This window comes from Anopheles ziemanni, chromosome 3 (genome assembly GCF_943734765.1).
Source record: "Anopheles ziemanni chromosome 3, idAnoZiCoDA_A2_x.2, whole genome shotgun sequence".
Taxonomy (NCBI): Eukaryota; Metazoa; Arthropoda; class Insecta; order Diptera; family Culicidae; genus Anopheles; species Anopheles ziemanni.
This window is the reverse complement of record NC_080706.1, coordinates 39,113,378-39,126,911: the sequence shown is the minus strand read 5'-3', so window position 1 is coordinate 39,126,911 and position 13,534 is coordinate 39,113,378. Positions and strand designations below refer to the sequence as shown.

The window sequence follows — 13,534 nt, the reverse complement described above, 5'->3', positions numbered from 1 at the left end:
CTTTCGAATGAAACTGTGTGCACCAGCAGTATTGCCCAGTGCTTAGACATTTTTTAATTAGCTTTGAATTGTTAGCTATATTTGCGTGTTTGTATCTTCGATTTTATTCCAAAGTTTTATTTTCTTCCAAATTTACTTCACGAACGTCAATATCTACTCGATAAATATATCCGCGGTTAGTCAATGTCTGTGAATCAAATTCTTATTTGGTAAGTGAGACTCGCCTCGGGTCCGGCCTGGGTACAATCTAATGTGCACAGGAAAGGCACCTATACATCGACAATTTCACATGGACGCATTCAACACATGCACGAGAGAACTAATGTGTACATATACGATTGCCTAGGGCACTGGCTGAAGTGCCCACCCGTAAACAAAACTGATCGACTTTCCAACTGGATTTTGACTCTTGCTAATAAGAAAACTACCGCTTCTTCACCGTTCGTAATGAGGATGGTATTATGAGACTGTGGTTAAGAGAACTGTTCTTATTTGATTAAAGATGCTCGTTTGTAGCAGCGGTGCACCAGCAGAAGTGCCCAGCGCAACGTTGTAAAGCGTTAAAAAGATTTTGAACGCAACTATTGCGGGTGGAAATTACAATACCATAACTAAACAAATAATTTTGTGATTCTTTTTATAAATTCATGACTGTGCAGTGCACAGGTTGCTCAGGTGGACGAGACGCCACTGATATATATATATATATATACTAGAACTTTTCGTAATTTCAATATACCTTCGCATCTCAGAGTTACTAACATTTATAAGCACTCTTACTTTAAAACAAGTTGAAATTTGTCATTTTCCTTTTCAAATTGCCTCGTCTCACGAATGCTTCGATTAATGCGTAGAAAAGTAAATGATCTAGGAGGATGTAGTTTTAGCTAGACACTTTTCTTGAAATTATTTTTCTAACTCAATCAATTGATTAACACATAAACAAAAAAACTATAGAATAGCTAAGGAATAATGGGCGAAAGACTCATCGGGGAACTTATACAAACGAGCTAGATTCGTAAATTCAGTATACTTCGGCATCTCAGAGAGATCTACTGAAATTCATAAGCACGCTTACTTTAAAACAAGTTGAAATTTACAATTTTTCTTTTCGAATTTCCTCGTCTCATCAAATGAGCATTAAGTTCAACAAAGGATCGATAAAAACATTCTAAGTAGTCAAACAATAACCATTGCCTCTCTTTGAAAAGATAATGCAACTTTAGCTTCTTAGTGATAGCCTTGGTAGAAAACAAGGTGAAAAAAGGTAACCAATCCAATAACATGTTAGTTAGTTCAAACGTAAGGAAAATTATGTACCTGATTTGGTGTGTTTCAAATGATTTCCAAACACACACCCAAAGGTGATGAGTTAACGCAGCACTTGAAGATCAATCGGTAAGCAGTTCGCTTGTAGTCGCATCAACCATCTGATCGATAGAATCAGTGAACGGGTTGTTGTTGAACATTTCGGCAGGCAGCTCTCCCTCCGGTACAACTTCCGGTATTACTTGCCGAAGCTGAAGGTGTCGCTCGATTTCCTCTTTGGTTGGTTGCCTTTCCGTAGCAGTTGCTTCGCACTGAATGGGATTTGGCAAATAGTTTGTATCGAAACTCGGCGCCAAAAGATCCGTCGGTGTCGACTGAACATCTGGTATTGACGTTAGTGTCGATGGATAACTGATTGTATGTTGGTATGTGCTGGATAGTAAAGGATTCTGGTTGATATGCGTGAAAATACCTCCATAGTAAAGATGGCGAGTTTCGCTGCAGGTATCAAATGGCTCGAACGGGCAGCGTGATGCAGATGGTAGCACATTCGTTGGTTTATTCTGCTGTCGTTTGGGATCTTTCTTACTTCGTTTTACCTGAGAAGTGGTCGAATCAGTTTGTCCAGGAACTGCTTTCGTTTGCCCTGGAGCTTGCTCGGTTCCCGCTGTATTTGGTGCAGATGCAGATGGTACAGATGCATCAATTTTTCGTTTTTTTGAAACCGGCTGCCTTCCATCCACCAATGAATAGCTGTCATCGCTATCCGACGATGTTAACTCCGGCCGTTCGTACTCAAGCAGCCGGTCGAGCAGAAACGATCTATCGCGCGTTGCTTTCAACAGACGGCGTTGGGCATTGCGCAGCTTGTTTTCAAGGTACGCAGTTTCCTGTGAAAAAGTTGAACAAAAGTTATGTTAAGGCACTCGTCGACTGACGGACGCTGTGTTAAAACTAAGATTAAACACTTACGTTGATGAGTCTTTTCATTTTATGTTTCAACCCACAGTAAAATGCTGAATGATTGAGGTTAGGGTTGGTGAGGGCGCCATCATCGCTATCATTTTCTGGACTGGTGCTTTCGCATTCTGCTTCCGGCGCATCATTTTTCTCCGGCGTCGTTTCAGCGGTCGTATTGAGAGCACTCTGTTGGCGTGCTTCCTCGTTCATTGTGCGGCAGTACCAACCTTCCAACATGGTGCTAAGGTGCGGCGATGTTTAAAGATATAACGATAAAACTTCTGAATATATGCTACTTTCTGCTTCGCAGTGTTGCACCTTACCACCAGTACGTCGGATTCTGTTAAAAACGCTTGCTGAAAACCACCGGGATCCTGCACAGGTAAACTTTGGTTATTGCTATCGCTAATGATGTTTAGTTGGTAATGTCAAAAGTGACAACTGTCAAACGAAAGATTACCCAAGGTTACTCCCAAGGTTGGTTTATGTGGAGCGATTTGACAGGTAAATATAGCGCCATCTTGGAATTTATGATGACCAAAACAAGCAATCGTCATGAACGTTTGATTTCAATTCTGTAACAAAAAACAGGTAATCCAGGTTGTAAAAAACATTTATACTGATCATCTGCTACCAGTTCCAGTTCGGTAGTGCATCAGAGCGGATGTTAGCAGTGCACAAGTTTCCTGAAGTAGTTAGCTGAAAAGTAGGGTTAGCTTAGGGCACGACCGCTTGGTGTCGTCGAGCTGGAGCTCAGGTCAGACAAATCCTAGCTGCCGCACATTTCGTGCTGTCTGAGTCAATCAAGCGGACCACGAGGTTTTTGTGTCCTGACAATGGAAGGAATTATCCCTCCCGTGGAAGGCGGGTGGACATATGGCTTTTATAGCCGGTCCTAAAGGACGAGCCCCTTCATAGGAGTTCGGACAGAGTCGGTACGCCTCTGATTATGAGTAAAGGGCTCTTTCCACGATGCGAGTATAGTAGTGAGTATGGTAAGTGACGGGTCCTCCGACACTCATCATACCCACCAGGAACCCATTTTCATACTCACTACCATACTCACCATTCCCGGCATCGCCGGGAGTATGGCCGATGCCCAGGACGACTGTCAACATACACCATACCATACTCACCTGGCTTCGTCCACACGGAAGCATACTCACCCATATACGGTGCGCGACATCTATCAAAAACTCACTACTAGAAATCCGGCCATTACTCGCTGTGTGGAAACGGCCCTTAAGGTAACCCCGCGTCCACACGGCATAGTAGCGTAGCGATTTTGACACTCCGTCGTAGTGTAAATGTTGGTCGAGAGGCCTTAGCCACGGCCATAAAAAATAGTTGACACTACGACGGAGTGTCAAAATCGCTACGCTACGATGCCGTGTGGACGCGGTCTAACAAATTGTTCGACTTAGCGTAGGAGGATATACCCCGACTCGCATACCGAAAGAAGAAGAAGAAGAAAAAGATCATCTGCTACCTACCATATGCTTGCTGTGTCAGAATATCTATTTAATTGAAATTTTAAGGGAAACTCCTATCTGTGTATCTACAGCACCCGGCCATTCTAACCTCAAAATTGGTTCATTTTGATCATCAGTACCAACAAGGTAAAGAGACATGAAAAGCTGTGACGACCCAAGTAATTCTCGTTCCAGTAATCGTTCGAATCCCAACCGAGCCCGGACCCTCCCCTGTACGATTGCACTGACTATCCACGTACAACAGGGAAACAAGTCTCGTAAGCCTTTAACGGGCAGGCACGACCAAGAGGTCGTTACGCCAAAACAGAATAAGAATTTTAAAAAAATACAGAATAATTGGCGGACCTGACGTCCGACAAAATATCGTGCGACAAAGCACTGACACCAGCCTAAGGGTATAACGGGTTATTTAAACTCGTTCCCATACAAGGAATAACATGTTACTGGGTTCGATCTTGAATAGAAAATAGGTTCGTAAACTAAGTCCAACTAGTTCAGAATGACGGAACTCTAAGCGATCGATGTGACAGAAAATTGAAAAACAAAAATAATCGTGTTTGTTTTCACGGAGATAACGTCGATAGCGGTCCAACAAACCGCGTTGCGGCACTAATCTGTATAGGCAAGGGCGTGCGGGGACGAAACTATTGATCTTTCTTCGTTGAACGTCTCGGTAAAATAGTTCGTTCGCCGCTGCCTACTACTGTGTGCCGTGCCGCATAGCACATCAAACGCAATTCGTGAGCCCATCGTTCGCACATCGCGGCAAACGTGACCGAGTTTTGTGTGTAATTTTGGATCGGTAGTGCACTGAAAGTATTTTTCAACTGATACCGAAATACGGTGCAAATAAATTTGGTCATCTAGCGTGCACGAATTGTCTGTATGATGGCATTCTCCAGATTGTACAATCAGGCCCTCGTGCGTTACCCTGTGTTGGTACAGTCGGTACAATCGGGACTGCTGATGGGAGCCGGGGACGTTATTGCGCAAGGATTCATCGAGCGCAAGGATTGGAAATCGTTCGATGGGATGCGTGCTTTCAAATTTTTCGGTATTGGATTTTGCGTCGGAGTAAGTCCCACTTCTACATTTTGCAATTAAAAGGCTTTATATTTCTAGACGTAACTTGTCGGTTTTAATTGTTCTCAAGGGTCCTGGTTTGCGGAAGTGGTACGGTGTGCTTGATCGACACGTTGGAAAAGCTGGTGCCAGTAAGACGGTCACCACGCTAAAGAAAGTCGCCCTGGACCAGCTAGTCTTTGCTCCGATCTTCCTGGGAACGCTGATCGGCACCATCGGGCTGCTGCAGGGTCGCAATGTGACCGAAATTAAACACAAGCTGCGCCACGAGTACAGCGACATACTGATAACCAACTACTACATCTGGCCGTGGGTACAGTTGGCCAATTTCTATCTCGTCCCGTTGAACTACCAAGTGCTGCTGGTGCAGTCGGTGGCCGTATTCTGGAATACGTACCTATCATGGAAAACGAATCAACAGGAGGCGGCAGCCGGCAAGCAGCAGGGTGCCATTAAAACGATGCCACACGATGCGATCACATCTTGTGAGGATAGTGTGGCCTCGTAAATTCGACTAGTTTGAGGATCAGTACACCAACACTGTAGAATTAACAATCACATGTGATATTTTCGGGCCAGTGCCTCGCACCGGGTACGAACGTTTAGTAGTCATACGGCCTAGAAAAGCAAAGGATAGAAGCTGGGAGTGCAATGCAAATCTTGTGCGATGTAAGAAACGATGTTAAACATTCAAAATCGATTTATCTTCCAGCTGGTGTTACGTGATTTATGAGCTTTTCATTAAGCAAACAAAACGTATGAATTACTCTAAATGACTCCTCACTGCTGCTGGAAGCTTTGGGGTTGTGGATTAAATATTCTTACTAAATAGAAAAGTCTAGTAAAATGCCATCGGACACATGTTGATCATCAAAGACGTAAGTTTGCAACCAGTTAGAAGTGTTTGGAACAATACACTAGACTGTGTATAATTAAATACACTTTTTAAAAGGAGAAATAACCCCCAAGTTCAAACACAGACAGTGTTGAGTAGATGCACGACATGATACCTTTGTCAATCATAGTTGATTATTAAGGCACTCTTTATAAAAATTCCATGATTTTCAAATGAATTGTTATTAATAATAGGTTCAATTAATGTCTTCGCCTGTTTAATAGTTGAATCGCAGTTGTTACTCCGTAACATGAAAACAGCCTGCTGCTAGCGAAATCTACCTGAAACATTCAATCGTTTGACCATAACAAAACCAGAACCAATCATAGTTGCCTTTTCTTTGTTTAATTTTAACTCGTTCTGCTGATTGCTTTAATAAAAACCAACAAAACCAAACATCTTGTATGGATAACAAGGGTGTTTAATAAACACCGAGATTTATTGTAAGGTCTTATAAGGTACGTTAATTTCTTCACTACAGCACATTTATGAACGCACTTGGTGGGATTATGGTTGTTGTTTTAAAATGTTTAAAAATATTTTATAACTTTCGTTCCTATAATTGACCGATATAGTTTTATTGGCTCCTTTGATTCGTGCCACTTTGCACCATTTTGAACAGATTGTCCGCTTCGTTGGGTCCCGTGGCTAGCACGATGCTCCGGAAGGTACCATCCTCGCGAGCTAGCAACTCCGCCGGCGTCCCAAACTCAACCACAGTGCCGTCATCCAACACCAGCACGCGGTCATAGTCCATGATCGTGTTTAATCGGTGTGCGATCGTCAGCACCGTACAGTCGACAAACTGTTCCCGAATCGCATGCTGAATCAGACGGTCCGTTTCCGGGTCCACGTTTGCCGTGGCTTCGTCGAGCACCAGAATCCTATTGCCGCGCAATATGGCTCGAGCCAGGCAGAGGAGTTGCCGCTGGCCGACACTAAAGTTCTGCCCACCGGCAGCTACGTACGCGTGCAGTCCGAGCCCGGCCGAAGATTCGCTCGCCAGTTCACGGAGCTCCACCAATTCCAGTGCCCTCCAGAGCGCCTCGTCAGGGTACCTTTCGAACGGGTCGAGGTTACGGCGCAGCGTCCCGGAAAATAGGACCGGATCCTGCGGGATGATCGATATGCGCGAGCGTAGATGCTCGAGCGGCACGTCGGCCGTATTCAAGCCATCGATCAATATTTGTCCCTCGACGATCGCCATCCGGAAGAGGGACGCTATGATGGAAGACTTTCCAGCACCGCTGCGTCCCACGATTCCCACCTTTTCCCGAGGTTTGATGGAAAACGTGAGGTCACGTAAAACGGCCATCTCGCGTTCGGCGTAACGGAAGCTTACGTTGTTAAATTGTAGACGGCCTTCACGAGGCCAATCCTTCGGGGGTTCCAAAACAATTGGTGCGTCTTCTTTTTTACCCCCGGTAGAAGTGGTCGTTCTGTCCTGCTCCGCTGGCAATTGCCGATACTCAAGTAAACGCTCCACCGCGATCAGATGGTTGAACATTTCGGCACTCTGACGAATGCCAAACTGTAGCTGACTGCCTATGCTGCTAATCTGCGTGATGGCCAACCCAACGCGGGCACCAACGGCGTCGGTGTCCAACATTAGGTAGCTGAAGGTGACGATGGCCAGAAAGAGGAAAAATATACTGTCCAGAAAGAGTCCGAATGCGATACGCCCGCTGTGGAACATAAAGCAGGCGCCCGTGTTGACGTTCTGGTGCGTATCGAACTCTTGGATAAGCAGCTGCTGCACACCGTAGGATCGAATGGTTGGCAATCCGGTCAAGGTGGCCGCAATGTGTGAAAAAATGGGTGACCTCGCTAAAAGAGGAAATAAATACATGCAAATGTTTCAAATAGGACACAATCGTCGTTCTTTAGATAGTAAATATTTTCCACAAATTGTTTCAAATTTTAAACTTTGAATTACAATTAATATGAAAGCAACGAATTATAGTGGGGATTGCCGATTATTTCTTACAAGAGATCAAATATGTAAAATAATGTGTAAATTAAATAGTTGATAGCTCGATTTGCTATTCAAGGAAATTTTAATTTTTAATTATGAAAAATACCAGTTGAAATACTTATGTTCGAAAACCCTCATACGGTGTTTAAATAGTTCATAGTTTACATGTTATGAGTCAAGCACAAACGTGCCAAGCATGAAATATTAAAATATCTTGTAGCATGTTTCACTTACTGATTCCCTCGAGCCGCCGTGTATTTTTTGATGTGCGAAGGTATATACTGCGGGTTAACAAAAGCGCCACCAGCAGCACCAGGATCGGGAGCACAAAGTAAGGCTGCACGAACACGACGACCATCATGGCACCGGTGAACATGAGCAGTGTCTGGGTCGCGTCCAGAATAGACTTTGGCAGATAATCGTCCATAGCGCCCATGTCCTTTGAAAACCGATTCAAGATCCGTCCGGATGGGTTAGTCTCGAAGAAGCGCATCCGTGCCCCGATGAAACCCTCGAACACGTTATCGTGTATCGTTTGAGACGCTCGCGCGCACGCCTTATAGAAACCAAATGCTCGCGTCAGTGCCACGAAGAAAATGGTTCCAACGAGTGCGACATGGATGTACACACAGGCATCGCGTTCGATGGGCCGCGCTTCGATAGGGCCTTGCTGCTTTTGAGTTTCATTTAGGTCTCGTGAAACGGCAACCGCCTGCGGGAGGTTTGTCGCTTGTTCTTCGATAAGCGTCCAGTAGGAAAGCCACCAGTCGGCCACGCTGACCACCAGCTGCGTGACGGCGAAAAGAAGAAGCAACCCAACAAAGACCAACCAGCTGCCAGCACTGGTGACGTATTGGAGGAAAACCGATCCTGCTGTAGCTTTATCCGAGGATGCCTCAAACTTATTCTTGGCACGCTGCTCGACGTGCTCCTCCGTTTCGTCTTCATACGAGTGAGAAATGCCTTCGAGTGTCACACTGTCGACCGTTACCGTGGAGCTAGTCGAGGTGTGCGATAGCTTCCGTATTGCACAATGCTTGTCGATGTCTTCGCCAGATTCGGCATGCTGTAGATGTTCTAGTTCGATGCCACGCTGTTGTAAATCTTGCGGTGTGCCTTGTGCCTCCACCTTGCCCTGGAATGGATGATGGTTTTCGAGATTATTTTCTTAATGAAACACTTGTGTGTGTCATATATAAAAACTCATAAATAACTGACCGTTATTGGAATAGAAGATGATGATCAGAAAACCTATCGAAATTATTAAATTGAGATTCGATGTTATACATCGAATGTTCAATAATCGATCCAAAAATATAAACACTTTAATCTTTTTTCCTGCCACTGACTCCTTACTAACGAAAGTAGAAATGAGTCGTTGAAGAATTTTTTGACTGTGAAACTTGATGGATACTTCCAAAGTGTTCCCTTCACTAAAAAATAGACGTTTTTTTAAACATCTATATTCGAATGCAGACATAACGGGTTTTAAAGCAACTTAGTATCCTTCATGGTAAATTTAAACTAATCTATGCTTATTCTACTATACATACCTCCTTCATAACAACGACCCAATCAGCATCCTTCAAGAAGTGAACCTGATGCGTGACAAGAATACGCGTGGCCTTGGCATTGCGTCTCTTCAAGAACCCCCCGTTTCCAATGCACATTTCAAACAGATGCTTCGCCACGTGCGCGTCGACAGCGCTCAACGGATCGTCCAACAGGTACACATCCGCCTTACGATAAACGGCTCTTGCCAGACTAAAATAAATGTTTGGTAAATTGTTAGCAATGGGTTTAGATGAAGTTTCCGATTGATTTCTATTTGATTGTCATTACGAAATTCGTGCCTTCTGCCCACCGGAAAGCGAAACTCCACGTTCGCCGACGACAGTCATATCACCCTCCGGAAGGTGTGCCAGGTCTGTCTGTAGGGCGCACACCTTCAGCACCTGACGGTATCGGTATTGGTCTAGTTCCTCACCGAAGAGTACGTTCTGTCGAAGGCTTCCAGTAAACAGCCATGGTTCCTGGCTAGCGTAAGCGATCGTCCGTCCTAGCATGAGAAGTGTACCCTGCTCGACGGGAAGCTCCTTGAGTAGGACTTGCAAAATAGAACTCTTTCCCGAACCGACTGGGCCCACAATTCCAATAAGGCTTCCACGGTTGAATTGAATGTTTAGATCGGAAAGTGTAGCTGGTGGAAGTGGCTGATCGGTCGCGTCACCGGGAACAGTCCACCGTGCGGTTAGTTGATGCATCGATACGTCCACGTTCTCCCCAATCAAACGTTCGTTGGAGTCGTTTAGCAAACGCCGTCGCTCACCGGGATCACCGTTCTCCACGAGTTCATTTTTCTTGTCGAATGAAGGATCACTAGATGCGGGCGAATTTTTCACCGCCTGCTCTGTCATTGCCATTTGCACTTCGTCGTACTCGAGAAACTTTTGCAACCGTCGCGTGGCAACGAGTCCCTCGCCGAGTTCCGCAATACCACGCCCGAACAATCCAGCCATAGTGTAGGACACGTTCGCAAGGTAGCTCGCTGCCACGAACACTTTCGCCGCCGTTATGTCCTCATCAAGTGCAATAAAAGCCAACATTACGCCCAGCACGGAAGCGCGTGTGGTGAACAGCTGAAACGTCATGTAGATGGCACGCATGTAACCACTCTTTAGCACCTCCTTCAGTTCCTTGCGGCGGGCCTGCGAGATGAGTTTGGCAAAGGACCGTTCCCAGGCGTACATCTTGATCACCGATATGCCGGCAATGATCTCGTCCATCAGGCGTATCCTTTCGTCCGTTTTGAGTGCCGTCCGTAGCCGGTACCGGGAGGTTAGTTTGCCGGTGTACGCTGTTTTTTGGCGAAAGAAAATTTGAATTTGATTTCAAATCGGAACCGATGAAATATATAACTGCAATTTCTTACACTGTACCGGGGTAATAATGACGATCGCTACCAGCCCGATCACACCGGACCAACCGATCTCGTACCAGAGCAGCACGGCGGTCAGTATCATCACGACCGGTGACGTCCACATGAAGCACACCAGGTACGACGCAATGTCAAAACGGTTCACATCATTCGACATCAGGTTGACCACCTTGCCGGGGGACGTGTCGCCAAGCGCATTGCGTGACAACCGCAGCGACTTCCGGTACAGGACACTGCAAACGGCAATTTTCGACCGAACGCCCGTCAAGCACGAGAGGATACCGTACTGATTGTCGCACAGCACGATGACGGCACGTACCGCTATCATTCCGCACGCGTAATGCAGTGCCTCACGGTAGGTCATGTTCGATTCTTCCCTGGAAGATGGGATTTAAAGCGAGCCATGGAAGAGCTAGAATGCATGGAAGATAAAACAGATCCTACTACCTGAAGTACAGCAGTAATCTTCCGAGAAAAATAGGTTGTAAAAGCCTCAACACAACCTCGACAAACAGCGCCAACCCGGACAGCGTTACCCAGTCCCGCCAGAACGTACGAAACAATGCCCGTATCAGCGATGGCCGTTGGGTGGGAATTTTCCTCTGTTGTGCCAACTGTCGCATCCACTCACTAAACACAAGACAAATAACATGGAATAAGGACGGGTGCAAGAAATATAAATTCCAAAAATGAAACAGAATTTGCTCCATTAATTTGACATTCACTTGCCTTTCGAGTCGATCGCCCAGCAGATTTGCATGGTCCTTGTCCAGTGGCGCGTAGAGGTCGCCAATTTCGAACCGTTGACTGTAGCCCTTCCGGAACATATCGGCCGTCCACCAGAAAGTAAGTATCGATAGCAGATTCGCCTCCTGGCGTGGATTTGGGCTGAGTTTGACACGTGTTGCCTCCATCGTTGATCGTAGCACATTGAATTAGCAAGCTACCGTTTTAACTGATATGAGCCACGCAGTGATACAAGTTGAACAAAATAAAAAAAAATAAATCGTCACAAAGGGGTACTGAAAGCAGAAACTGCATCCTCCCGATGGATTACTACAGCCTTTAAAACAAATAGAAATTGATTAACAACCCCATGCGTCCTCCGGTTAGTGGAGCTGGAGTTAGTATGATTTACTGCCCCATATGTCCAATGGAAAACTATAGTGGTACACAACGAAACATTATCTTTAACCGGAAGATTTTTTTGTATATTTAAACAGCAGAAACAAACACTCATCGCACGTTGACATGTTTGCGCTTAAAGCACTGTGGCGCCACAAGTGATGGAATCTATTTGCAGAAAATCAACACCATTGAATACGGGAACCTTTTGTTGACTGCTCCCTCTCAGAGCAGTCGGTTTGCACTACATCCGGTATGCCAAACTTTTAACAAAATCACCATGATCCAGAGGGGCTGACATGAAAACTACGGTGGACGCTAGGAAAAGGCGCATGTTTGACCGAACGCCAAAAAACTACACTACAAATTATTATGACACTTTCGTATGCCGTACCAAACACAACAAAAACGCACACATCGTTCCGTGACACAAGGGGTGTTTTTATTTGTGTATTAACCGATCAGCTGTTTCGCTTGACAACCGGTGCTAAATGCTTCTTAGCCCGGCTTTGGTTGTGTTGTTAATTTCGCACAAAAATAACAAATCTTCGACTACTAAGAGGAAGTGGGGCATTCACTACCAACCGATAACGCCTCTGAGGCGGGATTGCACGTGCTCCACCGTGCAAGAATCCGCAAAGACTACTAGCGTGAATCAAGTAGGTTACCCAATGACGCTGGTGCCGGATGATGTTAAAACATATACCAAAGCATCCATTGCTACTATACAGTACTAATATATTAGTAGAGGTTTCGAAGTGTGAAGTGGGAGTATGAAATGAGACATATTGTGTGCTACTAAAACTTAAACTAAAATATGTATGAAAAAAGCCGGAAATACTAAATAGGGAAAATGTCGAATATAAGTTTTAAAATTGGTTAAAATCTAAATATTTGAAGCTCTTAGGTGTTAAATAACTGTTTCTCATAATTAACTTAGATGTTATATGTTTTAAAAACTACTTAAAAAATAGTATAAATACATATAACTTTAACTCATCCATATTTTGTCCACCCTAGCACCCTAGTGTGCGGAGCAACCCATCGATTTTGAATGAAATTCAGTCTAACACGCACACATACGACTTGTGTAGGAAAGAAACGCCGGTTGAACTTGGTCTCGCTTTGCAATGTTCTTCATTCGTTCGTGTTCCACGGTGCAGTGAGGAAGTCGGTTCCTCGGAAAGTAACGCCTTCGGTGCGAGAGATAACGGTACCCAACTACGTAACAGATTTACTGTGATTTACTTTGCTTTTGTCATAAAAGTATTTCGCGAATAAACGCAACTGTCCCACGGTGTATTTCCGGTTGTGGTTGTTCGGTGAATACAAATCACACCCAGTAAATCCGGTGTGTCTACTAGGATGATAGTGTTGTGAATGGTGGACGATTTACCGCGGCCAGCTGCAAGGCGCCGAATGCGAATTGGAACTCCGCGTTGTATGTTTTCACAGCAAGCCATTCAACAGTATCCTACGGACACTTCGCACCTTTTTGTTTCCCAATCAGTAGTTAATCACAGTCATTATGGAAATGCGTGCCACAGGTGTTTAGTCAAGATTGCCAAGTTTCCCGATAGCTTTGCATATTTTGCGCTCGGTTGCGTTGTGATTAGTGTGCGTGCGTGTGTGTGTGCGTGCGTATGTGCACACCAAATCGTCGGTCGAAATGTGACAGATTACATTTGTTTACTTTTGGCAGTGGCTTCCCGGTTGCGATTGATAATACCACAGATCGGGGTTTTTTTTAACTTTTTAACTAGTGACTACGCAAAGTATGACGTGTGTACTTCAAG

The 13,534-nt window shown here is 45.0% G+C and overlaps 3 protein-coding genes across 3 annotated transcripts; 1 reads left to right on the top strand and 2 right to left on the bottom strand.

Moving 5' to 3' along the window:
- Window positions 1-1,296: 1,296 nt before the first annotated feature.
- On the bottom strand, window positions 1,297-2,637 carry LOC131287191 (uncharacterized). Its single transcript, XM_058316219.1, has 3 exons — window positions 2,553-2,637; window positions 2,242-2,470; window positions 1,297-2,159 (listed from the first exon to the last, which is right to left on the bottom strand). Exons 2-3 carry the CDS (start codon window positions 2,464-2,466, stop codon window positions 1,392-1,394), a joined length of 993 nt encoding a protein of 330 aa, XP_058172202.1. The 5' UTR covers window positions 2,467-2,470; window positions 2,553-2,637; the 3' UTR covers window positions 1,297-1,391.
- Window positions 2,638-4,503: 1,866 nt separating this feature from the next.
- On the top strand, window positions 4,504-5,567 carry LOC131287817 (protein Mpv17). Its single transcript, XM_058316900.1, has 2 exons — window positions 4,504-4,796; window positions 4,876-5,567. The coding sequence occupies exons 1-2, from the start codon at window positions 4,608-4,610 to the stop codon at window positions 5,311-5,313; spliced, it is 627 nt and encodes a 208-aa protein (XP_058172883.1). The 5' UTR covers window positions 4,504-4,607; the 3' UTR covers window positions 5,314-5,567.
- A 701-nt stretch (window positions 5,568-6,268) lies between these two features.
- On the bottom strand, window positions 6,269-11,527 carry LOC131287615 (ATP-binding cassette sub-family C member 4-like). The gene is made up of 7 exons (XM_058316679.1): window positions 11,339-11,527; window positions 11,061-11,239; window positions 10,608-10,990; window positions 9,518-10,532; window positions 9,229-9,439; window positions 7,910-8,810; window positions 6,269-7,527 (listed from the first exon to the last, which is right to left on the bottom strand). The coding sequence occupies exons 1-7, from the start codon at window positions 11,525-11,527 to the stop codon at window positions 6,278-6,280; spliced, it is 4,128 nt and encodes a 1,375-aa protein (XP_058172662.1). The 3' UTR covers window positions 6,269-6,277.
- Window positions 11,528-13,534: the final 2,007 nt, after the last annotated feature.

Bases quoted from the DNA above. Each gene is read 5' to 3' on its own strand.
- LOC131287615 (XM_058316679.1), bottom strand. From the start codon at position 11,527: ATGGAGGCAACACGTGTCAAACTCAGCCCAAATCCACGCCAGGAGGCG. The intron at 10,533-10,607 runs GTAAGAAATTGC...GCCAAAAAACAG, and splicing joins CATTATTACCCCGGTACAGT to CGTACACCGGCAAACTAACC. The intron at 9,440-9,517 runs GTAATGACAATC...CATTTATTTTAG, and splicing joins GGGCAGAAGGCACGAATTTC to TCTGGCAAGAGCCGTTTATC.
- LOC131287817 (XM_058316900.1), top strand. From the start codon at position 4,608: ATGATGGCATTCTCCAGATTGTACAATCAGGCCCTCGTGCGTTACCCT. The intron at 4,797-4,875 runs GTAAGTCCCACT...ATTGTTCTCAAG, and splicing joins GTATTGGATTTTGCGTCGGA to GGTCCTGGTTTGCGGAAGTG.
- LOC131287191 (XM_058316219.1), bottom strand. From the start codon at position 2,466: ATGTTGGAAGGTTGGTACTGCCGCACAATGAACGAGGAAGCACGCCAA. The intron at 2,160-2,241 runs GTAAGTGTTTAA...ACTTTTTCACAG, and splicing joins AAATGAAAAGACTCATCAAC to GAAACTGCGTACCTTGAAAA.